Source organism: Leptonychotes weddellii, chromosome 3, assembly GCF_054177405.1.
Source record: "Leptonychotes weddellii isolate Sample4059 chromosome 3, ASM5417740v2, whole genome shotgun sequence".
Taxonomy (NCBI): domain Eukaryota; kingdom Metazoa; phylum Chordata; class Mammalia; order Carnivora; family Phocidae; genus Leptonychotes; species Leptonychotes weddellii.
In genome coordinates, this window is record NC_138371.1 from 106,887,615 (window position 1) to 106,911,963 (window position 24,349).

Below are 24,349 nucleotides of genomic sequence, written 5' to 3' on the forward strand. Positions count from 1 at the left end.
TTGGGATCCAGAAAGAGAATGATGTCAGGGACGTACATGGAAAAGCTTGCCTGTCCTTTTGCTCTTTAGGAGGTGGAAGGGGGAGAAGTGGAGAGAAAAGAAATCAATCTGAAAAGAAACATCTTAATTTTTTTCTCTCTGGGGGACGTTTCCCCAATCAAAGGGGAGACATGTGACATACCTGAGGATAAAACTGAGGAGTAAGACGAGGTCTCATTGTCCTGAATTGCCTACCTATACTTTTCATGTGGTCTGGGAGCAGATTTAAAAGCTACTGGGGTCTTTCAGGGGCTGATCCTGGCAGGGCTGCTGATAGGTGGCTGATGACCATGAGCAAGAGAAGGATTGGTCGCCAATGACACTGGATGGGTGGGCTGCCTGTGAGACAATGTGCAGTGAATCTAAACACCCCTGGCCAAGGTGTTGTGTGTCTTCCAAATGCTGAGGACAGGCAAAACACCTTCAGAGAAAACTGCACCTCTCCTAGGATTCACTGTTCAAAGACTGCATTCATGCTTACTGAATCATGATTTTTAGGGTTGGTGTCCTTAACTTGCGCCCAGTTTCCTGGCCGCAGGAGTAATGAATATCTCTCCTAGCAACACAGGGAGTTGCTACAGAGAAGCCACTGGGCTTGTATTTTAAGCCTCAGTCAGTCCAGTCCATATAGAAAAATCCTCTGAATTGAGTATTGTAAAACCTAGCATTTCTTTTTGGTTAATGTTTAGCTTTTATATATCAAAGATATTTCCTTAAAATCACATTTGCCTTCGCTTATATTAAAATTCATCATTTGTGAATTAGTAAATAATCTAAAGTGTAAAAATGGGTTTCGAGGAACAGAAGGCTGATTTGTATTGCTGTACTTATTGGAAACAAAGCCTCAAATTACCATGGTCCCACTTTCACCCATGGTGCCAGAGCCAACTAGGTTGTAAATAAAGTATCACAGGCACGTGCCTTTGCTCACACGCCATTATTCCTGGGATGCTCTTTTTCCACACGACCCAGTTAGACTATAATACTCATTTTTGTAAGCCTGGTTCAAATGCTTCCTCCATGAGATTGCCCAGTTCTTTGGCCCTAGATGAGACTGGCGGTCATCTTTGTCCTCTGGGTTCTCCTATTTCTTGGTCTCATTTGTTTCTGTTGCTTCTACTATAGCAACAGTCCGGGGCTTAAACTGCACACCTTTCCCTCCCACTACCTGGCAAAATGCCTTAGATCTAGGAAGGGCCCAGTATGTGCTTAAATAAATTCAGCACCCAGCAATATTTCAAATCCTAAATAGTCCAGGGCCAGTTACCTCCCCTCTCGCTTTCTCTATCCCTGAAAAAGAGAAAAGAGAAGCCAATAAGTATTGGCAGTAAAAGGTGTCCCTCTCTCTTTGTGTTTCTTTTTAATTCTTGGGTAGAAGTGGATCACAGATGCTATATTTGGAGAGATGTGGTTTGTGCAACGTGGGGTCTAGAAAAGGCCTCCAAAATGTGTCCGCCAGGGCTAGAATAATCACATCCCACATTTGCACTGCATTTTCATTGTGTTCGTTTGATTAGGAGAAATAACCAGCTCAAGTGCTTCCCCAGCTGCTGGACTGTTTTGTGTCTGTGTTCTGAAGGATTATGAAACATCTTTGTAAATACAGAGTAGAGGCCAGAGTTGAACTTGAAACCCTTTTGGGAAGCAGAGGAGACACACACACACATGCCTCTTGTTATAAAGCTCTATGATGATTGTACTGTTTTCCTGGAAATTTTTCTGGAGGCAAAAACCGTCTTTTACCTACTTTTAAAGTACATACAAAATTAGAAGAAAATACGTAGTCAACTTAACTCCAGGAACAAAAGCCTGAAGAACCTGTTTACTAGGAATTTTATGTCCTGTTTTGTTGATATGGGAGATATTTAATATTTCCTTGAGGTAGGAGTTGGGATGTAATTGGGTTGTTAACTGTGAAAGAACTTAGTTTATATGAAGGGTCAGCAAACTATGGCCTGTGGGCCAAATCTGGTCTGTGAGTGAAGAATGGTGGTTACATTTTTAAGATTTTTGTGTTTAAAAAAGAGAGGCTGTATGTAGCTCAAAGCCTAAAATATTTACTGTCTGACCCTTTACAGAAAGTTTGTCATCTCTTGATTTATACCATTGATTTCTGTTTTGCGGATGAAGAAACCAGGGCTCAGATGGTGTCCTGACTTGCCTAAGCTCATAGAGGAAGCCTGTCCTAATGGAAGGAGCATTGGATTCAAGTTTCTGCAGATCTGGCTTCTCATCCTATCTTGCGTTTGACCTAATATACTCTGTGATTGCTCATAAAGCCTCCCTTTTGGTTCTGCCATTCTGGAGTTCACAGAGTAATGTCTGTAGTTCAGTTGTAATACTAAATACCCAGAGTTAGCTCAGACCTCACAGGTTAAGGGCACAATTTTCTAGAAGACCTCCCTCACTTCAGATAGCAGCTGCAAGCTCTGGGATGCCTTGACCACTTGTGCTTCTGACCAAATAGTTACAAATTCAAGGATTCCCATTACCTCTTCAGTTTCAATAAAAAGCTAGAAAAACTGAGAACTCAGAAAAGCACTATACTCAGAATTACAGGTATTATCCTAAAGGATACAAATCAGGACCAGCCAAATGGAGAGGGACACAGGGAGAGGTCTGGGAGGGTCCCACATATGAAGCTTCCATGGGCGTGTCACCTGAGGCCCTTAGGGCGTGTCACCTGAGCTTTGGTGTCTGTAATTTTTATTGGGGCTTCATTACATAGGCATTATTAATCGGATCATTGGCCACATGATTGAATTCCAGTCTCCAGTCCCCTTTCCTCCCTGAGTTGGGAGGTCAGACCCCAACCCTCTAATCACATGGTTGGTTTTTCTGACATGATCAACCCCCATTCTAAAATGGTCTAGGGGCCCACCAGGGTCACCTCATTAGCATAAAACTGGGTGTGGTCCCAAGGCCCCACCATGAATAACAAATACACTCCAGTCACTGGGATAGTTCCAAGGGGTTAGAAGCTTCCCCAGAAAGCCAGGACAGAGACCAGCCAAATTCTCTCTCCTACAACAATGTCCAACCAAATTCTGACTTCCCACAGAGCTAGTTACAGAGGTTCTGGGAAAAGGCTCACCACTTTAATAGGTTTCTGACTTAGGAAGACTAGAGTATTTCTTTCCCAAGAGTTTCTACTGTGAGATAGTAAGATTTCTTTGCAAGGGATGTGGACTAGATAATTTACCAGCATCTTCTGGAGTTCTGAGTTAGAGAAAAATACTGCAGTTCAGAGTGAAGGATTTTATTTCTACGTTGCTTAAGGCAATGAAATGCTTAGTAAAAATTGGCCTTACATTATTTCCCCTTTTGTGTTTAACTCTTTGAGGTTCTTAACTCCCTGGACCAATTTCATTCACACTAATATGTGTATTATATAAATAGTCATAAAATAATATATACTTAATTAGATAGGAACAAATTTCAGAAACCTTTTCACATTTTTCATTCTCTTCCCAGAAGAATCTCCATGGAATTAATTTATGTAATGAGGAGACATGAGGCATTGTCCTCACTTCTGTCTGCCCACCTGCCAGTGGGACTCTGCTTCCTAGCTGGTGGCTTCACCTCCCTGTTGCCACAGACAGGTTGCGTGAGTGGAGTGAGAAATCTGGGCCAGGACATGGACAAAGTGAGTAGGAGGAGATTCACAGGCAAGCTAGAGCCACAATGTGGCTGGGGCCCGTGGAAGGGTTGTGAGTGTCAGTGGCATGTGCACTAGAACTAGCCTGTTTTCCTCTGCCCCTTTCTTATTCTTTATCTGTCCTCTTAGAGAATGCTCTCCACCAGGAGACTGTGCCTATCATCTATCTCTGTTTCTTAGAATTCTTTCTCCTATCCTGGCAGAAAGTCTCAAGGGAGGAGGGGCTTCTTTATTTAGCTGATCACCTTCCAGCTATTTCTGGGCTTTATCCAACCAGGCAACCTAAATGTTGCCATGCAGACGTTCCTCTGTCAGATCTGGCTTCCCTGGGTGTGGGTTGTGGCATCTACGGGCACCTGTGCCAGAGGCATCTAAAACCTTGCCTCCCCCCAACAGGGTGATCTGTATGTGAATAGATATTTCTGCCTCCTCATTAACCTTACTTGCTCATCTGTCTTAAAGGGAAAAATAGGTTCTCTGTGTGCTCCCTGACAGTATGGGTTGGCATTTCTGGTTATTCGGGGTGGGTCATGGAACCCAAAGACCCTAATACAGCTAGCATCTAGGAGGGGACTTTACCCAGAATCCAGAAAGATGTTGGGACAGTTTCTGTTGCTCTCCATGAAACTGCTTCATCTTCATTCCCAAAGAAACACTTTACTTCCCTGCCTACTCCAGGGGTAGGAGACGGCCACCAGAGACCCGGAGTGTATATGTTCATAGAGCAGCCACATGCAGAAACCATCTTCCTTAGGTCCCCTGTCAGTTTCTAGAAGACTCCTAACAGTCCAACTTGGACCAAGTAACTGTCCCCAGGGCAGAGAGCTGTGGTGGATGAAGGGGATTGCATTTTATAGGCCTGTCTGTGGGCTGCTTGGCCTGCATGTGGGAGGGGAAAGGTTCAGTTACCAGGCAAGCGAGTCTGGGGTTCAGCAGCTGGGTAGGCATCCTCAGAAAGCACCTGCTACATTAGCCCATTATTTGTCTGTGTTTACAGACTGCTTACTGTGTGCTTGGCATCATTCAGGATGATGGCGCTAGAACCATGAGCAAGATAAAGTCCCTGCCCTCATGCCCTTGGCTGTCAGCTGTCTTGTCTGCATTTCCATTTTGTAGTGGGCAAGCTTGGTGCTTGTCCATTTGCCTACTCTTGTTTCTCTCTATCCTTTTTACTTCGGTTTCTTTCTCAACAGATATTTATTGAACTCCCACTGTCTGCTGACACTGTGCTTGTTTATAAGGGGGAGTTGTAAGCATCTACTCTAATTTTGCATGGTGGTATTTTCAAAATGCATTAGCTCAGGATTCATCTCATGAGTCTGAATTTGAAACCTTAGTCATAATGTGCTTCACTATATATGGTATAGTGTTTTCTTTAGGCGATACATTTTCAACAGATGTGTGATATTTTGAAAAGATTAATGTTTTTCTCCAAAGCAGCATTGGGTCAAGATGAAGCCACTGAGGTAGAAGAAAGTCATCAGAGTCGTAGGTAGGGGGAAACTATAATGATTGCTACCTAGAATAAAATTCTAGGGCTGGCCCTGTTGTAGTGTACAAAGGTGAGCTGGCCTCATGCATGGTAGGTGCTTGGGAGACATTATTTCATGTAATTCTATCACTAATGGTGTAATTGTTTTGCACCCCAATATTTGTTATCCAACACTTAACATTCTTGTTTGGGAAAACTGTTTCCACTCTCATTTCTATCAGTAGTGCTTTTTTTGTCCCAATCTTCTCTTCTTCAAATCCCAATTACCCAATCGTCTTTTTTTTTCTGGCCCACACACTAAGTCCAAAAAAAGTCTTGCAGGGTTTTCTTTTCAGATGGTTCTTCTGTCCATGTTTTTTTACCCATTCTCCATTTAATTTTTGCTTTTTAACGTCTTGCTTCTAGAGGTTGAATTAATTTCCTATCTGATCTCCTCATCTACAAATTCTCCCCTTTTTCTGCTCCTACTTGTATATCACTGCCAATTATATTTCTCCCCTGCTTGGAAACTGTCTGTGGCTTCATATGACCTTCAGGATGAAGTTTAAGCTTCTTTGCCTGGCATTTAAATCCTCCCCAGTCTTTCACCCCTCCACACTCCCCCTCCCCCCCACCACCACACAAGCTTTCTATTTCCCACTTGGACCCTCAGTGTTGGTTTTTGTTTGTTTGGTTTAATTGGCTTCATATACATCTTGTCTACTTGGGCCTTTGCCTAAGCTTTTTCTTGTTCTTCCCCCAAATGTCCTTGTCCTCCTCTTTCCTAATAGAAATCTTACCCATACTTTAGGGCTTTTATATCTGTCCTCAAACTCTGTTCTGACCGGCTCCCCTCAAGCACAAACAGGCTGCTGACTCCTGACCCTCCTTAGCATTTTCAAGCCCACTCTTAGTCACTTATCATAAACTGTGGCTTATTGGTAACTATGGTTATACCTTAGCACCTTAAACTGGTTAAATTTTTTGAGAGCAGGAGCCAGATCTTTTGTTTTTTGTGTTCCCAGCAGCATATAACAAGTGATTCTCAACTGTGGCTGCCCACTCGTATCCCTTAAGTTACTTTATTATTATTATTATTGTTATTTAAGTAGGCTCCATGCCCAGCATGGAGCCCATCGTGGGGCTTGAACTCACAACCCTGAGATCAAGACCCAAGTTGAGATTAAGAATCAGTGCCTAACCGACTGAGCCACCCAGGCCCACCTCTCTTAAGTTACTTTGAAACAGAGTAAAACAAGTCAGAATCTGTGAGCGTTGGGCCCAGGATCTAGTTAATTGTGGGAGCTCCCTAGGTGATGATAATGTGCAGCAAGGGTCAAGAGCCACTGAGTTAATACAGTCTAAGCAATGAACTATTCTGACCCATACGAGTATATGGCCTTTGAGCCCTCTGTGCATATCACTGCATCTCTCTGCCTGGAGAATTCAAAGCGACGCTTTATAAGAAAATGATTTATTCGACTAGCAAATATGAATGCCCATTATGTGCCAGGCACTGTTGTAGGTGCTGAGATCACTGTAGTGCACAAAACATGTCCTATTGTCCTGGAGCTTCTGTGCTTGGCCATGGGAAAAGAGACCATAGATGAATAATGCCAGGTAATGATGATAAATGCTGGAGATAAAGTGGGGTAAGTGGGCCAAGATAAAAGCAATATTTCTATATAGGGAATATTTTTGAAACTAGCTTATCTGCCTTAAATCAACAAATGCTTTAAAACCTAGCCTTCTCTGACTGAAGTGTGGGAGCCTAAGCTCTCAGGCAAGTGAGTCTTGAAGTAGGGACTTTTGCTCTCTGCTGCCCCTTGTCCATAAGCAGAGGACAGAGTAGCCCCCCTCCCTCTTCCCCCCCCAAGCCAGAGGAAACTGGGAGAGTGGAGGCTGGAGGCAGGGAGTGAGGATCTGAGGATGGAGTCCCTTAATGGGGAACAGCCAGGTTGCTGTGACCAGGGACCCAGCTACGAATACTTTTCGGGAAATGTCAGCTCTCAACCGATTCCACATTTTGGTTGTCCCCCTCTTGTGATAAAGATTATAATAGGATTATAATCACTTAAAAAAATGATGTACTTCAATAGCCGAAACTTTCTATTTCAAGATTTTTCTCTGTCAGTGAATATTTGTTGTAGCTGTGAAGTAGATGTTGACTGAAATGAGATGTCCATTTCCTAAACAGGATACATCATTCATCTCTTTGATAGGTGGAAAGCATGGCAGATACTAGAGTGAAAATATATGTGAGGAAAAGGAGACAAGGCTGCATTTGTAGGGCATTTATTTTTCTGTGATCCTTTGCTTCAGGCACCCCTCCCTGAAGGTCCCTTCTTGAGGTGGGTTGCCCCTTGTGATGAGTTGGAGATGGGGTTGACTGGCTGTGCGTGTGCTCAGGTGTAGCACTGTGACTAGTGGGCATATCATTATTCTCCATGCTGACACCTCCCTACGTGAAGGTTATGGGGAGGTTGAGCTCACAGAGAAGCTTGACTATAGGACTGAAATCAACTCTTAAAGCGACAGGCTTGCTTGTGTCTTAACCACAGAAACCTAACTGGAGCTATGAAATGAAAAATCATGCATCCCTCCGCGAGCTGGGATTGGTAAAGCTACCACACTCAGGTTGCCGGGCACTTCTGGGGAGAAAGGCAGCTGGTGCATTCAGGCTCACGGTGTAGCCAAGCCCATCACCCGGAGGGTTGGGAATTTCGTTTGTAGGGCATGGAGATGTGCTTTCACCATCCTTTTATGCGGTGACTGAACGCAGGGCACATCCCCTTTGCTGGTATCTTTGTCCTAAGCACAATCAAAGCAACCCAGAAAACCGAGATCCGGAGCGCAGTCCGTGGGCCCGCAGGGGGAGCTGACCGCGGGAAGGTGGGGGGAGGCTCCGGCCCCACTGTTCCCGCGGCCCCTCCCCGCCCCTGCAGCCGGCAGCGGTGCCGCTGGCAGCCGGGCCTCACGCTGCAGCGGCCGCGGGAGGGGGCGGGGCGGAGTCGGCGGCGGCAGAGGCTCCCTCCTCGGCGCCCGGGGGACCAGGGCGGGGGTGGGGCGGGGGAGGGGGCGGGGCGGAGCCGTGGGCAGCTGCGGCGGCAGGTCTCCAGGGGGAGCCAAGGTACATAGGCGGGCCCAGCAGCGCCCAGAGCATCCTTCCCAGCTGGTCCCCGCCCGCCAGCCCGCAGCCCGTGTTCGCTGCCTCTAGCCTGGCGTGACTTCTTTGTGTTTTGTTTTCTGCCCGCGCCCCGTCTCTGCAGGACCTGTTCGTCCTTCTTCGGGCTACAAGAAGGCAGAGGATGAGATGTCCCGGGCCACGTCTGTTGGAGACCAGCTGGAGGCACCAGCCCGCACCATTTACCTCAACCAACCGCATCTCAACAAATTCCGTGACAACCAGATCAGGTAGGGGAAGGCGGCTGAGAGACGCAAGGACAGTTAATTCACAGCTGGGATGGGGTTCGTCTTCCTCTTGGCAGCTTTTCCACACACCTAGCCAGCCCCCCCCTCCTCCGCCAGCCCCCGTCCCCCCCCGTACCCCCCCCGTCCCCCTAGAGCCTGGCAGTCTCTACCTGAGCTTCCAATGGAGTCATGTGAATACAGCCTTTACCTTTCTCTCCGTGGGATCTGTTCTGTGCTCAGGCTCTCTGTGAGGAAGTTTTTATTCTTTTGTCCCTGACAAAAATGAGGTCTCTTATCTTTTCATCCCTGGGCTCCCTTCCAAGAATTCCTCCTAGTCCTGTTTTAAGCCATATGATAGCCCTCTTTATCAATTTGCAGACCATAATGTGGGGAAGTGCTTTTTATAAAGGAATCCCACAGGTCACAAGGACTCGCATTCGGCCCTAAGTGGTCCCCAACATTGGTTATGAGGTCTTTATTTGCTGGGAAACTTTGCCCAGAGTTAGCTTTCATCCATCTTTCCGCTAACATTTAAGTGTCTACTTTTTTGCTGGCTACCGACAGATGCTTTAGCTGTACTAGATCAAGGAATCCTTGTAACCTCTTGAAGGCATTACCTTCAGATCAGGAAACTGAGATAGAAAGATGTTAAATAATGTACCTGTGGTGATACAGCTACTAATCGACCGAGCTGCAAGTAGCACCCACCTTCTCTGACTACTATAGCTCAAATTCTTTCCACTGTGCAAAGCTAGATCTTTAAGCATGGGTGTTAGTACTTTTTAAAATTTCATTAAACTTTCAGCCTCAGACAACTTTATGTGAGTGACTTCAGAGGATGTTCTGTGAGTGTCTCGGAACTCATGCTCAGGTGTAGACAAGTTAAATGATCAGGTTACACATAGATTATTGACAAGCTTGAATTCCAATCCAGTGTTTCTGTAAAGCTCTGGTTAAAACTTCGTTGCATGTTTAATTATTCCATGACAGCATTAGCGCTTACATAGGCTGCTTAGCCTGACATCTTTTGAAAAAGGTTTGGCTGTTGAGCATGATTATAGCTTGATAGAGTTTGTGGTAGAATAATGGTGCATTTTATATGGAGGTGATACCTTCACTTATTAAGGGAGTCTTAGATTATCCTGGCTTTATTTTGGGTTTTAAGAATGACCATTGGGGCATATTCTTCACCTAAAAGTGTAGCCTAGAAGAGTAGCTGAGGTCCCATTCAAGAATGAGTGGGCTTGGTTTAAAATACAGAGCATCAGCTACAATGAGTTATTACTTCACACACTCACATGGCTCTAATCAAAAAGATAACAGGCATTGGGTCTTGGCGAGGATGTGGAAAAATTGGAGCCCTCCATACACTGATGATGGGAATGAATAATGGTGCAGCTGCTTTGGAACACAATTTGGCAGTTCCTCAAAAGGTTAAATGTAAAATTACCATGGGACCCACCAGTCCTCCTAGGTGTATCCACCCAAGATCAAGGAAAACCTATGTGAACATAAACACATGTACACAAATGATCAGAGCAGCATTATTCACAATAGCCCCAAAGTGGAACAACTCAAATGTCTATCAACTGGTGAATGAATAAATAAAATATGGTTTATCCATAATGGTGGAATACCACTGGCCATAAAAAGGAACAAAATATAGATACATGCTACAATGGGATGAGACTTAAACATTATGCTAAATGAAAGAAGTCAGACACAGAAGGCCTTATTCCACTTACAGGAAATGTCTAGAAGAGGCAAATCCATTGAGACATAGATTAGTGACTTCTAGGGCTAGGGAAGCGGGAAGAGGTTGAGAAATGGGAGTGACTGCTAATGTACGTGGGGTTTCATTCTGAGGTGGTGATTGCACAACTCTGTGAATATACTTAAAACCATTTGGAACCCTTTATTGCTGATACAGTTCCATTTCTTCATACCTTATATGTGTTTCTATTCAGTTGCTTTTAAAAAGATGGAAAGGTTACTTTAAAAAAAGATTATATCCTGTCTCTTCTTTGCTTGATTTTGGGGTTCAAGAAATTCATATATATTGTACTATACTATATATTTCACTATACTACATACTTTAGATAGTAAATGTGTTAGGCTAATACACACACATACACAATATAAGGATCTAAAATTGAAGAATTTTCTTTTTAAATCTTAGGATGTTTTTGAGTAGTATTTTTGCTTAATTCCTCTTAATTTCTTTGACTTCGGCATCCATTTACGCATGCTTAAAGTTGGGAAAATAAGGGTCTTTGTTTTGTTTAAATTTTCTATTATATGGAAGGTGAAGATGTTTAATAGCCTTGTTAATGTGGCTTCACTATTCGTTCTGCAATCAAGATGCAAAGCTGAATTTTGAGGCTGATTTTATTATCTGATTTTTCAAGTGGCTACCTGTTGTATGGTTTCACTTGTACTTTTCTGGAGTCGGGAAGAATAAGTATGGAAATATACAGTGAGGTTGGCTAGGAATAAAGTAGATAGATACCAAATATTCTATTTAAAGTCTTGTATAAGAATATAATTGCATTAGTTGAAATATATTAAATATTAAAATTCATACAATTTCTGAGTTCATGGCTTATCCTGTGAATATAAGTTTCAGGATACACTGAATAGGGTCGAAGAAATTAAAATGTGACCCTTGCTATTTTATAAAATGGCTTTTGAGTATTTGCTTCACCTCTACCCTATATTTAGGGGAATTACTAGTGGTAATGTGAATTCTTGTTCATTAAGGAACTGATTATAAAACTTCTTGGCATTAAAGCTTAAGGATTTTACAAAATGTTGAGCCACGTATTTTCATACTTTAATATTGCTCAAGTCTTATAAAAATATTCTTTTAATAAAACTTTTTTTCTTGGCCATAACAATTTGCTAAAAGTTGATAAAACTATTCAAAGGAATATTTTCATAAAAGGGACTTGATGGAGTTGATAAATTATTTTTTTCTTAATTTTTCTTGAGAAAGGGTTAATTTTTGTTTTGTTTTGTTTTGTTTTTGGAGGCAGGGGTATGGAGTATTTATCCCAGATTGTTTGCTTCTAAATCAGTTTTTGAAAAGAAGAGACCAGGTGGGACAGACCCAGGAGTCAAGGGTACTGATTTTGTGGCTGCTTATACACCTCAGGAGGCTGGTGTTCTCACTGGCCTTCCCTACTCCAGGCCCCCTCTGGCTTGGAGCCTCAGATCATGGTAGTTACACTGTGACTGTCTTTGTGGGTACCTGGCATTTTGACTTCAGAAAAGGGATCAAAGTTTGCCAAGGAGGGACATGGTTGTCAGGTAGTGTGGAAGGTTGGTGAGGGGTTGAATGGTACAATTCAGGACAGGCATTGAAAGTCTAGGGTTAATATTTCAACTAATGTATCCAATAAAGAGGCTGGGCCTGGTGAGTACGAGTAAGGTCACTGCTGGAGTTGACTATGGCCTTGGCATCCTTAGGGGAATGCCCGACATGGTAACTCCAAATCCCAAGCAATTTCTTGAAATTCTGGGAGGGTCTGCCCCATGTCAGTAGATGTCTCTCTAAACCTTGTTCTTGTTCTCAACACTGAAAATAACACCAGTGATTGATTTGAAGCTGTGGTAGGTGTAAGTCAATTTTAGAACATTATTGAAGCCAGTGAATTTGGATTATTGTAATCATGAAGAAATAAGACATGGTCTTTTTCTCCTAAGCGCTGATTTTTCTAGGGCCTTAATTATGAAGACAGTCACCCTCTTCTTCACTCTCTAGAAATGAGAAGTAATTAATGGGATATTGTAATGTACATACATACATATGTAGTAGTGTGTATATGTCCACCTAACTGGTGGGGATCTTTTTTCTGGTGTACAATCTCCTCTTAAATATTTTTAATAGCTTTATTGAGATGTACTTTATATACCATCTAATTTGTCTATCTGAAGTACACAATTTAATGTTTTTTAGTATATTCAGGGTTGTACAGCCATCACCAAGTCAATTTTAGAACATTCTCATTACTCTCAGGAGAAATCCCACGCCCTTTAGCTGCCCTCTTCCTACCTCTTCCTCCAGCCCTGAGCAACCACTCATTTCCTTTCTATCTCTGTAGATTTCCCTGTTCTGGACATTTCGTATGAATGATATCATTTCCTCTTCAGTGTCTTAACTTAAATATTAAATGCTTATGGAAAGCTTGCTATTTAGAGCAACCTGGTGGTGAATCTTTAATTTTTTTTTAAAGATTTTATTTATTTATTTGACAGAGAGACACAGCGAGAGAGGGAACACAAGCAGGGGCAGAGGCAGAGGGAGAAGCAGGCTTCCCACCGAGCAGGGAGCCCGATGCGGGGCTTGATCCCAGGACCCTGGGATCACGACCTGAGCGGAAGGCAGACGCTTAACGACTGAGCCACCCAGGCGCCCCAAATCTTTAATTTTTAAAAAAAATGTTTAAAGTTAAAATTTTTTTTCCAGAAAATACCTTGAAATTTACTGATCAAAGGAATGAGCAAATGGATTCAATCAAGCTCAGGTGTATGCAATCTTTATGTGATTATCAGCATGCCATTTGGAATAGTGAGTTTCAAAGCTGTGAGGCAGTTTGAAATGAGGTCTTCAGAGCAAGTTGGGAATGTTTACAGATACTCTGTTTTGAATGAGTCATTTCAGGTGGGAGTTCTAGCTAACAAAAATCTTCATTAAAGCAATAACTTGAGCTTTGTCAAATTAATGCATTTCTTCTTGGTTTGTCTTAAAGGAAAATTGCTTATTATTGTTTGTGCTAAGCTAAGTTTAAAATAGAATTTTGCCTTTCTAGAAAAAGGAATTGAGCACTGGGTGGTAGGTTTGACAGTATGGAAGTTTTACAGTATTGTGCCGGAATCCTAATGTCTGAGGGCGCATGTTTGTCTTAAGGAATGAAGGGCACAAAATCTTCAGATGCAGTTTGTGCATGAATAGCAGTGATAGATGACACATATTGTTCTAGATCTGATATTACTGAGTGCTGAAAGGATGCATGATTCTCTTCCAAAGCTTGAGGAATTTAGGTAGCATCTGGTCATAGCACATAAGCTGCTTAAAACTTAACAGAAACAATACCAAGGTCCTGGTAAGAATCATAACTTCCCTTTGATTCATGTAAAGATGATTGTTTGAAAAACCAAAGTTTATGTATCTGAGACAGCTATTCCTGTCAAGTTTGGCAAAGGTAAATATATATAAAAATCCTCATCAAGAGTAATTTCTGGGGCGCCCGGGTGGCTCAGTCAGTTAAGCATCTGCCTTCAGCTCAGGTCATGATCTCAGGGTCCTGGGATCGAGCCCCCTGCTTCTCCCTCTCCAACCCCTCCCCCACTCATGCTCTCGTGCTCTGTTTTACTATTTCTCTCTCAAATAAATAAAATCTTTAAAAAAAAGAGAGTAATTTCTGTTGAAAGCTTTCCTGTTCCCTACCTCGAAACCACTTCAAGATGTTCTGTGTATGCTGCTTTTATTGATCTATTTATATATTTTTGCATATATTGAAGATGTACAACATGACTTGATGTGTGTATGCATAGTGAAATGATTAGTCAAGCTAATCTCATCGCCTCACTTAGTGACCATTCACTCATTCATTTCTTCACAATTTAGTTTAGAGGTAGATACACTTGGTTAATCTCCAAACCAGGCTCTGTATTTTCTGCACACGAATGTCACACATGTTGGGAGTCCTTAATTTGTACATACCAGCGGCAACTAATGCCATAGAAGATTTTTGTAATTAGAACATTATCAGGTTTAAACCCTTGGGTGAGGCTTTTGAGGCATGGTGCAGATAAAAATATTCAAAGTGAGGAACCTTTAGCACTGTATTTCAGGTAACCATTGAAAGCATGAGCTTTCCTGAAGTGTATTTTTAGAGACAGAAATGCGTGTCAGCCTTGGGCCAGTTTTGTATTTGATGTTTCTATGGAAACAGCAAATATCTAGGAGAACAGACTCACATGGTAATTTCTTTATCAAGTTGACCCTTGTATGGGTGGATATGGAGCATATCTTGAATTCGATCAAAGACACATCTGTGCCATTTTCATTGATGAAAATAGGTAAAGGCATTTGGCTTGAGAGTTTTAGTTAGTAACTTATTTCCCTTCTCCCTTACTCCCAAATTTTATTAAGTCTTACTGTCTTCTGTGAACGTGGGGACATTTCTCCTTCTTACTGATAAAAAGAATTGAGTATGAGGATTTGTGAAAAACAACTTAAAATTGAACCAGAATTAGAGGAAGCTAAGGACCTAGGACAACTAAATGTAGTGTGAGTTCTGAATCAGATCTTGGAACAGAGAAAGTACATTAGTGGAAAAACTGAACTTTGAATAAATGATGTAGCTGGATTAGTATTGTGTCAGTGTTATTTTCATATTTGCTTTAGTAATTTTTTTGAGGTAGGTGACATCCAATGTTAATAGTTTTGATCCTTATGCTATGGTCATATTAACATCGTGGGGAAACTGGGTGAAAGGCATATGGCAACTCTTTGTACTATTTTTTGCGACTCCTCTGTAAGGACAAACTTACCTCAAAATATTTGAAAAACCAGAAGTGTCTGGGAGAATAGGAACTGTCTAGTACACTCCTGTCTTTGTGTTGGTGCTTTGGGAAATGTTTGGGTCCTTTATTGGAGACAGAGTGGTTTTGAAGGGATGATGGTCAGAGGAGACTAGACCCATCTCTTGACATGTTTGTTGTGCTAATTAGATGGGAGAATACTTACTCCTTGGGTGTCAGGCAACATTGCCTCACTGAGAGTCTGCATAACATCTGAACTACTTGTACAGAAGTTGAAAAGTAGGTAGCAAAGTAAATGCAGAAAATTCTGTGGTCAGAGTTTAGTCACATGAAATTTTGTGTAGTTCTCTAGAAAGTAGCATCTAAGTGTGTATTCCACTCATGGCTGAATCACTCAGCAGACGGCAAAAGCTTACTCAGAAATGCTAATCAGCATCCCTTTTAAGAGGGACAATGCCTACAGAGAACAAAGGGAGAGGTCTGACTGTTGTTGGGGTCAGACATGCAGGGATGTTTTACAAAGAAATTTCCTGAAATCCATGAGGTTGGGTTTGATCATTTAAATGCTGATCTACCCTTTTCTCTTAAAGCCAGCTCTTCAAAACTTGAATCATAGGTTTTTAGCTACCCTTACTGTTTTATATTAGATACAGTTAGAAAAGGATTTTGGGTTGAATTTGGGATGTTGTTGGTTATTCTGAGAATTATTCTATATATCTTTGGGATTTGATACATAAACTGTCACTCCGAAGGAGCGTTGACTGGTTTCAGTTTCAGGACTGTCTGAGAGAAGACATCCACTTGAGAGTGGGCTTAGTGCCCTCATAGAAGTTCTAGATTTATATCCGTGGTCTCCAGACTGTTTTGATCGCATGTCCCATTAGTAAAACACTTTACCATGAAACTTTAATATGTATATTAAGTAACTGTATATATATTACTATCATTAGTTATTATCTCAAGACTCAACATGTATTTACCAAGGTTCTCAGTTAACAATTGGAGGTCAACCCATGTTAATAGTTTTGATTGTTTTGAATACTTTTGGGTGACTTCATTTGATTTGATGAAATTATCCTAATGTTTAATCTAGTAAAATGGATCTGAAGAGCTTTTGTTAGGAAAAGAAGAGTCAGTTCAGCTTTTTTGCTTGTCATTTGCTTATTTTCAATCTGTGGTTGGTTTCGTTGCATGATTCTCAAGCCACTTGTTCTTGGGAGGGTTAGTTGAGCTGAAATGAGCTAAATTACTCCATAAATGCACCTAACTGGACACAGAAATGGAAATATATAGTAATAAGCGGAGCGAACAGATGGGAGAGGGTACCGCTGTCCTTCCCTCGTTAGTCCTCTCAGGCCACCGCGAATATACATAGCATAGGCGGCTTAGACAATAATAGGCACGGTTTTTCCTGTAGTTCTAGAGGCTGGAAGCCCAGGACCATTCGTGACCGCATGGTCAGCCTCTGGTGCATGCCCTCTCCCTCGCTTACAACAGCCGCTGCCTTGCTGTGTGCACACATGGAGAAGTGAGTGACCTAGCTCTCTGGTGTCCTTCTGATAAGGGCACGAAGCCCGTTGTGGGGCCCCATGCTCATGACCTCATCTCCACTTCAGAACCTCACAGAGACCCCGTCTCCAAGTGCCATCATACTGGGGGGCAGGGCTTCCACATCAATTTTCAGGAGACACATTGCACCCCCAACTCCTTCTCTCCTCCTTAGGGAGCTTTCCCTCAAACCATATTATGTAGGACCATGTGGGGGCACCAGTGCCAATCCATTCAATAAAGGTTATTAAATCTCTCTTGTTTGAGGTGCATATACATATAAGCTGATGACCTCTTCCTACCTTCTACTTTGGAGCCACCAGCTTTAGGTTTTCTCCAAAGAAGAACGTCTATCTGGTCTGACCCATTCCAGTTTTGACTTCAGACCTCAGCAGCACTGAGACTGATCACAGCAATGAGACTTAGCACCATCTCTAACCCTGCATTTGATATATACTAGAAATGCACTTCAGGCCCCTTTTATCAAGACTGCTGAATTGGGGGTCGTGCTTGGCTGCACTGCAGGGTGAGGCAGCCAGAAAGGGGGAAAGCTTGCAGGTGGGTGATCAGTGAACTGGGTTGGAAGAGGAGTTAGAGGTCAGCCTGAAAGACAAGGTGTGGTTCATGTGGTTCATGGGGGGAGGGCATCCTTGGCATGGGGAATGGCACAAGTGAAGGTGCAAAGGAGTAGAAAAGCCTAGTGTGTGTCTTTCCAACAAGGATGTGGAAGCAAGCAGGGATGATGGATGATATGCTGTGAGAAGCTAGGCTACTGGAGCTAGGTTACTGGAGAAGCTATGCTGTGAGATGGCTAGGCTACTATAGCCGGGAGAAGCTTTGTAAAGCACAAGTAACAGTATTTGTGTTTGAGAACCTTCCAGCACACTCTGCTATTTAGAGCAGAGTTTAGTTATTGTAATTGTCCGAGGTGAGTTGTGGGGGCTGTAGCATTGTAGAAGCACAAGTCACTAGGGGTGGTTAGATGGGAAGTCGTGAGTGGGTGGAGGAATAGAAAACATGGGGACAGAGAAGGGGGTGACACTGTTTCTCATATTCCTGAGGATTTTTTTTTTTTTTAGCTCTATTGAACAGTGAGTTAGGGCAAGGTCATTGACCTCAAAATAGCACAAACTTCCCTTTACCTTAGTATTACCCCACCTTAGGGGATCAGAGGTGTACAATGTGGTGACCTCTGTTGGCTGAGTCATGAAGGCGTGGAGCTTTTTGTCTCCCTCTTCCAGCAAGGTGGGAGCAACACCAGCTCTACCAGAGTCACCCCAGCTTCTGACAGATCTTTTTCTTTTTCTTTTTTTTTTTTTTAAAGATTTTATTTATTTATTTGAGAGAGAATGAGAGAGAGAGCACATGAGAGCGGGGAGGGTCAGAGGGAGAAGCAGACTCCCTGCTGAGCAGGGAGCCCGACGCGGGACTCGATCCAGGGACTCCAGGATCATGACCTGAGCCGAAGGCAGTCGCTTAACCAACTGAGCCACCCAGGCGCCCCCAGCTTCTGACAGATCTTTTTCTACCTTGAGATAATGTTTGATTCCAAGATGTTTGACTCAGTAAGAAAACACTATAGTACTGTACCTCATAGGCTGGTAGGAATTTGATGAGATTATGTATATAACCCAAGGTGTGGTATTAGTTATACTGTGTCCAAAGGGTAGCTGAAAATCTGTTCTAGTTATCACTAATGTTATTTTATGCAACTCGTGTTGCTCACTACCCAATTATTTGGGAGCTAGAACATTTAGTTGATATGCTATAACTGGGGGTGGGAGGAGGGAGAGGAAAGTTCCTTGAGTACTACCCTGTGCAAGGGACTGAGAGTACCCGAGGAGTGAATATGCAGATTAAAGAATAACAAAGTAGATTTTGGGTGTTGGGGGCTTTTGTATATTTTTTCTAGTCTGCAGCTTCTACAGGCAAGCTCGCTGTCCTGAGAGCATAACTGAGACGTGTTCGAGTGTGTGTGTCTATATCATCGTTACATCAGGAAATGGGCAGCTGCTTTTGGCTGTATGGGGAGAACAGTCAGGTGTAAGTTCACACCAAACTCACTGAGACCTCTCCCAGCAACCAAACACCAGTGAAGATTCTTGACCACAGAATGGTGAAAACCTTATCCTTGGTCCAAATGGAGAACTAGAATGTTATCGAGTTGTGAATGTTGAGTCTGTATCTTTCTCGCCCTCCCTCTTTCTTACCCCCTTCCTTCCTTTCCTTTCTTGTTCTGGACGGTCAGCTTTTCAGCCATTTGGACTGTTTTGATTCTCCCTAAGAAATACTGTGCATCGTATTTAATTTGAATACTTCATTGTAGATTCAGTTATATAAAGGAGTATTCTTATCCAATCAAAAATATTACTCCTTTGTTTGTATTCCAGGAGAGGGTGGAGGTCTTGAAAGTATTACTGTCTAGTATATGAAATGTATTACCAAAGCCCTGACAGTTTAAAAATAGAGCTCTTTATTTTGAGACAGTAAGGTTATTTGCTGAGTCGTATCGTAATTACTTCCCTAGTATTCCATCTTTGTTAAAACTGCCTCATATTAATTTTTAAAGTTACTTTTACAAATTAGAGTTCCTTAATCTAATTCTAGTGTTGATGTATCAGTGAATTTAATTATTTCATATAATGACTATGCCAAGGGCAGACAGAAACATTCACTTCTCTCAGTATTACTGTTTTGCCTGTTACCAGTTGTCGGTTGCATGGCCACTTGTATTTTTATAAAGTTTTGTTCACTACATAAGCTTAGACATTACAAGAGAAATACAGAAGGGGGTGAGTGTGTGTGTACCATACGACCGGTATTCTCGACATGGAGGCCTTGGCGTGGGTTAGCCATATTTGTAAGCCAAGCATTGTAGAGATTATAAAGTCGTGGAGCTCCAAAGCAAAAAATAACCTAATGGGAGATTCTTACTGGTGCCTTGACCAGTTTTCTTCCACCACTTTGTGTAAATGTATTCACACATATGCATACCCTGAAATTCTTACTTCTTATAATTCATTTGTCCTACACATGAACACGTGTCTATGTTGGGAACTCATTAATTCACCTGGTAAACCAGTCTAGGCTATGCTTACTTGATGGGGAAGTTCTTCCTTTACACTGAGACTTCTTGTGATTCCCACATAGAAAAAGCAGCAACTGGCCCATAAGCAGCCATAAATAGTTTTAGTCACTATAACAAAATATTCTGATATCACATTTGAATTAGTATTGATGAACTGTCATGCATTTAATAGTTCCCTTAATGTTTAGTGTAATAGTCATAGACTCATCTGTAGAGATAAGGTTTTTAGTATCATATGAATTTTGAGAAGATGCTGAGACAGGTGGAGGTGATCGGTCAGCAACTGACAATATTTTCATGCGTTTCTCTTCCAATATCTTGGGACCATGTATTTCTAGTTTTGTGGTCCATTTGCTAGTATTTTCTTTGGATGACACATGGGCACACCACAATGTTTCAAAAAATACTTTATCATATGTCATACACTTAATTAGATAAGCTGTTTTTAATACAGTGTTGGCATTTGCTCGAGAATAAAGTATCTTATAGAAATCAACCCATTATATTTAAGGATTTTAGAATAGTAGACTACTTTATAAGAAACTTAGCAGATTTTGATTTTAAATCCTAATACTTATGTAAATAGTTGGAAAATATTGATTTAACATTCTTCGCAAATGTTTTCTCATGTAGCAGTTGAAGATAAATTGGTTTTTGAACTATTGTACTAAGGGACCTCATGAATTTTGATATTTTGAGATATTATCATATTTCAAATAGAAAAAATATAATAACTGGGGCACCTGGCTGGCTCAGTCAGTAGAGCATGCGACTCTTAATCTCCAGTTTGTAAGTTCAAGCCCCGTGTTGGGTGTAGAGATTACATAAAAATAAAATCTTTAAAAAAATAATATCTAGCCTTTTTAAAGAAGCTCTTATGCTATTTATTTTCTGAAAAATACATTGAGTATTTAAAAAACTAGAACAGCATACAGATGGGTCCACATACATCCATGGAATAATGTTTATAAGAGAAGAGCTGATGTTGAGTTCTGTAGGAGTGCTGTAGCTATGTAGTAACTTCTATTCTGTTTGTGAGACTAAAGATAGTCTCTGACTAAAAAGTGAATTGTCTAAAAATCTTTTTGCCAAGGTTTATGTACCTAAAAGCCATCCAGTGCATTTTTGTGGAATCCTCGCAAAATACTCTCCATGCTGGTAATTTACTTTTGTCCTCAATTTGTCATTCTTGTCATGTTTGCATGCCACAGGCTGTGCTGAGCTTCTCCTTTCCTGTTGCATGTGTATGAAGGTTACTTGGTTGGTGAGACCCCAATCTATGGCTCACTTTTTCTAAACCTTACATTGCGTAAGAAAAATCTAGGTTTATTTGGTTTTGGCAAGGCTGATTTCTGTTTGAAACTAACACTCTAGGGGATTTTGATTGAAGGTGGTCCTCCTTTATGGTTATCCCCATCCTACAGTGCATATTTCATAGGATTATTGTGAAGATTAGTTAAGTGAGTTAGTATGTATAAAGCACTTTAAACAGTGCCTGCCTGGGTGCTTTATGGATTTTGATGTTACTGTCGCTTGCATTTTAGATTATATGTTTGGCAGTAACTCTCCCACCAAACTTGTTACATATCACTTGAGTTAAAAACAACCAGGTTTTGAACTGCATTCAGAGGGTTTAAAAAATAATGTGCAAATTGAGAAGGATGAGTGTATTTAAGGAACAAACACAAACATTCTCTTTTTGCAGCAAACTGATTAAGATTAACTTTAGTATTTGCCTGAGGTTATCATGGATAATTTTAAATTATTAAGTATTTACTGGAAAAATGGTAATGGAAAAACTAGCAGTGTAAACTATGTTTTTGTTTGTTTGTTTGTTTGTTTGTTTGTTTTTGAATTGCCAGAGAGGGAATGTAATTAGGTCATGTAAAAGGGCAAAGGAAAATTGGTCTAGAAGTCTTGGCTCCACCAGTGACTGGCTGAATGACTTTTCACCCATAATTTCCCCAAGCCTGTGTTTCCTCACTTGTCAGGTGGAAAGTATACTTTCCTTGACTGCTTGTCATGTAGCCAAGTGAGGTTATAAATGTGAAAATGTCTAGAATGTAATGCACCATGGATATTGTATATCCCATCTTCTGTAACCTGTCAGATAGGCTTATTGCTCTTTTTTTCATGGTGGTGAATAACCCATAACATAAAATTTACCATCTTAACCATTTTTGAGTGTAGAGCTCAGTAGTGTTAAATACACTCACATTGTTGTGTTACCAATCTCCAGAACCCACTTCATCTTCCCACAGTGAGACTTAATGTCCATGAAACAAGTCCCCGTTCCTCTACTTCCCTGGCTCCTGGCAACCACCATTCTCCTTTTGGTCTCTATGAGCCTGATACCCTGGGTACCTCATGCAATAGTCCTATTGCTCTCTGAGATTGCAATTCTCCTCCGCTACGGGGTGTTCTGGTTCTCTATCAAGTGGTCAGTTTCTATCCTTTAATTCTTGTTTGATTTATCTCCTGGCTTGTTGTGTACCACAGTGAACACCATTAAAAAAAATAGGTCTAAAGGTTTAAAGGAAATTCACATGATTTTTTTTCTTCCCCACTTCTGCAGTGTGGTTGACTTTATCATGTCCACCCTTCCCTGATGATCCTGGGAAAGGTGGGAGATTCTGGGACCAGGATGGAGAACCAGAGGGCTGAGGAGGGAACGTGGGGGGATTGGCATGGGGTTTTAAGCCGAATTTGGTTTGTCAAGTAGATGGTTTCTATGGCACTGCTTCAGGCTCTGCCTTCTTCACTTCAACCATGACCTCCGGCCTCCACACCCATTTCCCTCCCATCTAGATTATTGGAGGTTACTGGTCCACAAGCAGTCAAGGTGCTATGCTAGTCCCTGTTCAGTGGCCTTTGCTACTTCTGTTTTGTCTTGGTAAAACACATGAGGCTGTTCTCCTTCTCTCCCAGGTTGACTGTCCCAGCTCCCCACATCCCTGCTCATCCCTGCATTCTGGCGGAAGGGAGTACTCCCGGGCCTTGACTCAGTACTTTCCCTAGAGTGCTCTCTTTTTCTACAGAAGCTTTTCCTTCTAGTCAGTTCTGTCTCTTAAGGCTCAGGTCTCCTACCTCTTAAGCATGTTCTCCTTTGTCCTACATCCCCACCCTTTACAGGTTGAGCTGCCCCCTGCCTACGCCACAGCCTTGCACAGACCCTTCTGTTGTGGAACTTAGCATGGTGCATCGTATCTATTTTTGCGTCTCTGACTCTACAGCTCTGCTGTATCATCCTTGATGGCAAAGTCTGTCTGTTTTATGCTGTGTTCTCCCAGCACTGAGCACATTTCTGGCCAATAGGAAGTCAAAAATCTTGGCTGAATGACTTTGCTCAATAGGTGAAGGTCAGAATTGCACAGAAAATAGAACTTGCCCTAATGTGTTGTTCTAAGATTTGCCTTCACACTTAATTGCTTATTGAACAAAGCAGAACCCCCAAAGCAGTTACTTAAGCCTCAAAAATTGATGTAATGTGTGGTTTTGATGTGCTTTTATATATGAAGTACTCTTGCAAGGGGGCTGCTGAGTTAAATGCTTTTAATGTCAATTCTTCAGATTTAACAGATTGATGTCTGCCCTCAAATGCAGGTGCCTTTGAGACTTAATGTGATTGCTGGCATGCTTAGTCATTTATATCAGTTGAAGTTTAAAATTTGTTCATTCATCAAATTTATTTTTAGTATCTAGTACACACCAGTCATTGTGCTCGGTATTGGGGATGCGATGGTGGGAAAACAAGGCCACTGCATTTATGATTCCGATTCTCTTGTTACTATTTTTTTCTCCTCTTTCCCCATAGTTCTCTTTAGCTTTTTGGGTAGGTTTGAGAAAGAGGACTTAGGGAACACAGGTATAGCCCCTCTGCTTTTGGGCCCAGGTCCTCAGCCTCTTAAAAGAGGAGCTACCGGGTGCCTGGGTGGCTCAGTCAGTTGGGTGTCTGCCTTTGGCCCGGGTTGGTCATGATCCCAGGGTCCTGGGATAGAGTCCTGCAACGGGCTCCCTGCTTAGCGGGGAGCTTGCTTCTCCCTCTTCCTCTGCCACTCCCCCCTCCTCGTGCTCTCTCTTGCATTGCGTGCATGCTCTCTCTCTCTCTCAAATGAATACATAAATTCTAAAAAAAAAAAAAAAGAGAGAGAGAAAGAAAAAATAAAGGGGAGCTCCAGGAGAGAGAGTCAGAGCAGTGTTCAGGCGTGTTCTCCCCAGCCGTAAGTGGGGCATGTCATCCCACAAGGGGTTGCCCCATTTATACTTTCATTTCCATGGCACTTCCTCTTAGGCTCACTTTGGGGTGTAAATAGCCCCCAGGCTAGAGAGCCAGGGCTCCCACATCTGTACCTGCACCCCCTAAGGAGAGGTCAGAAGTGAGGCGTGGGGCAGGCAAAGCTACTGCTACCAGCTGGTGCTCTCACCTCCCAGATGAGGAAATTAACAAGAAAAGGTTATGTGACTTGCCCAAGTTCCCACAGGCTGCCCAGGACCCAGGAGTGACCCGCCTGAGGCGCAAGCCATGAAACCGCCTGAAAGTCAGCCTGCTTTTTATTATCTGTAGGCACCAGCAACTGCAAGCAAT

General features: G+C 42.2%; 1 protein-coding gene across 3 annotated transcripts in view; it reads left to right on the forward strand.

The window, feature by feature from the left end:
- LOC102734599 (phospholipid-transporting ATPase IB) overlaps nt 1-24,349 on the forward strand; it is a 567,820-nt gene that overhangs the window by 74,542 nt on the left and 468,929 nt on the right. For all 3 annotated transcript variants that reach the window (XM_081814745.1, XM_081814746.1, XM_081814748.1), the window contains exon 2: nt 8,438-8,582. In XM_081814745.1, coding sequence (XP_081670871.1) covers nt 8,438-8,582 — 145 coding nt within the window. The remainder of the gene's footprint in view (nt 1-8,437; nt 8,583-24,349) is intronic.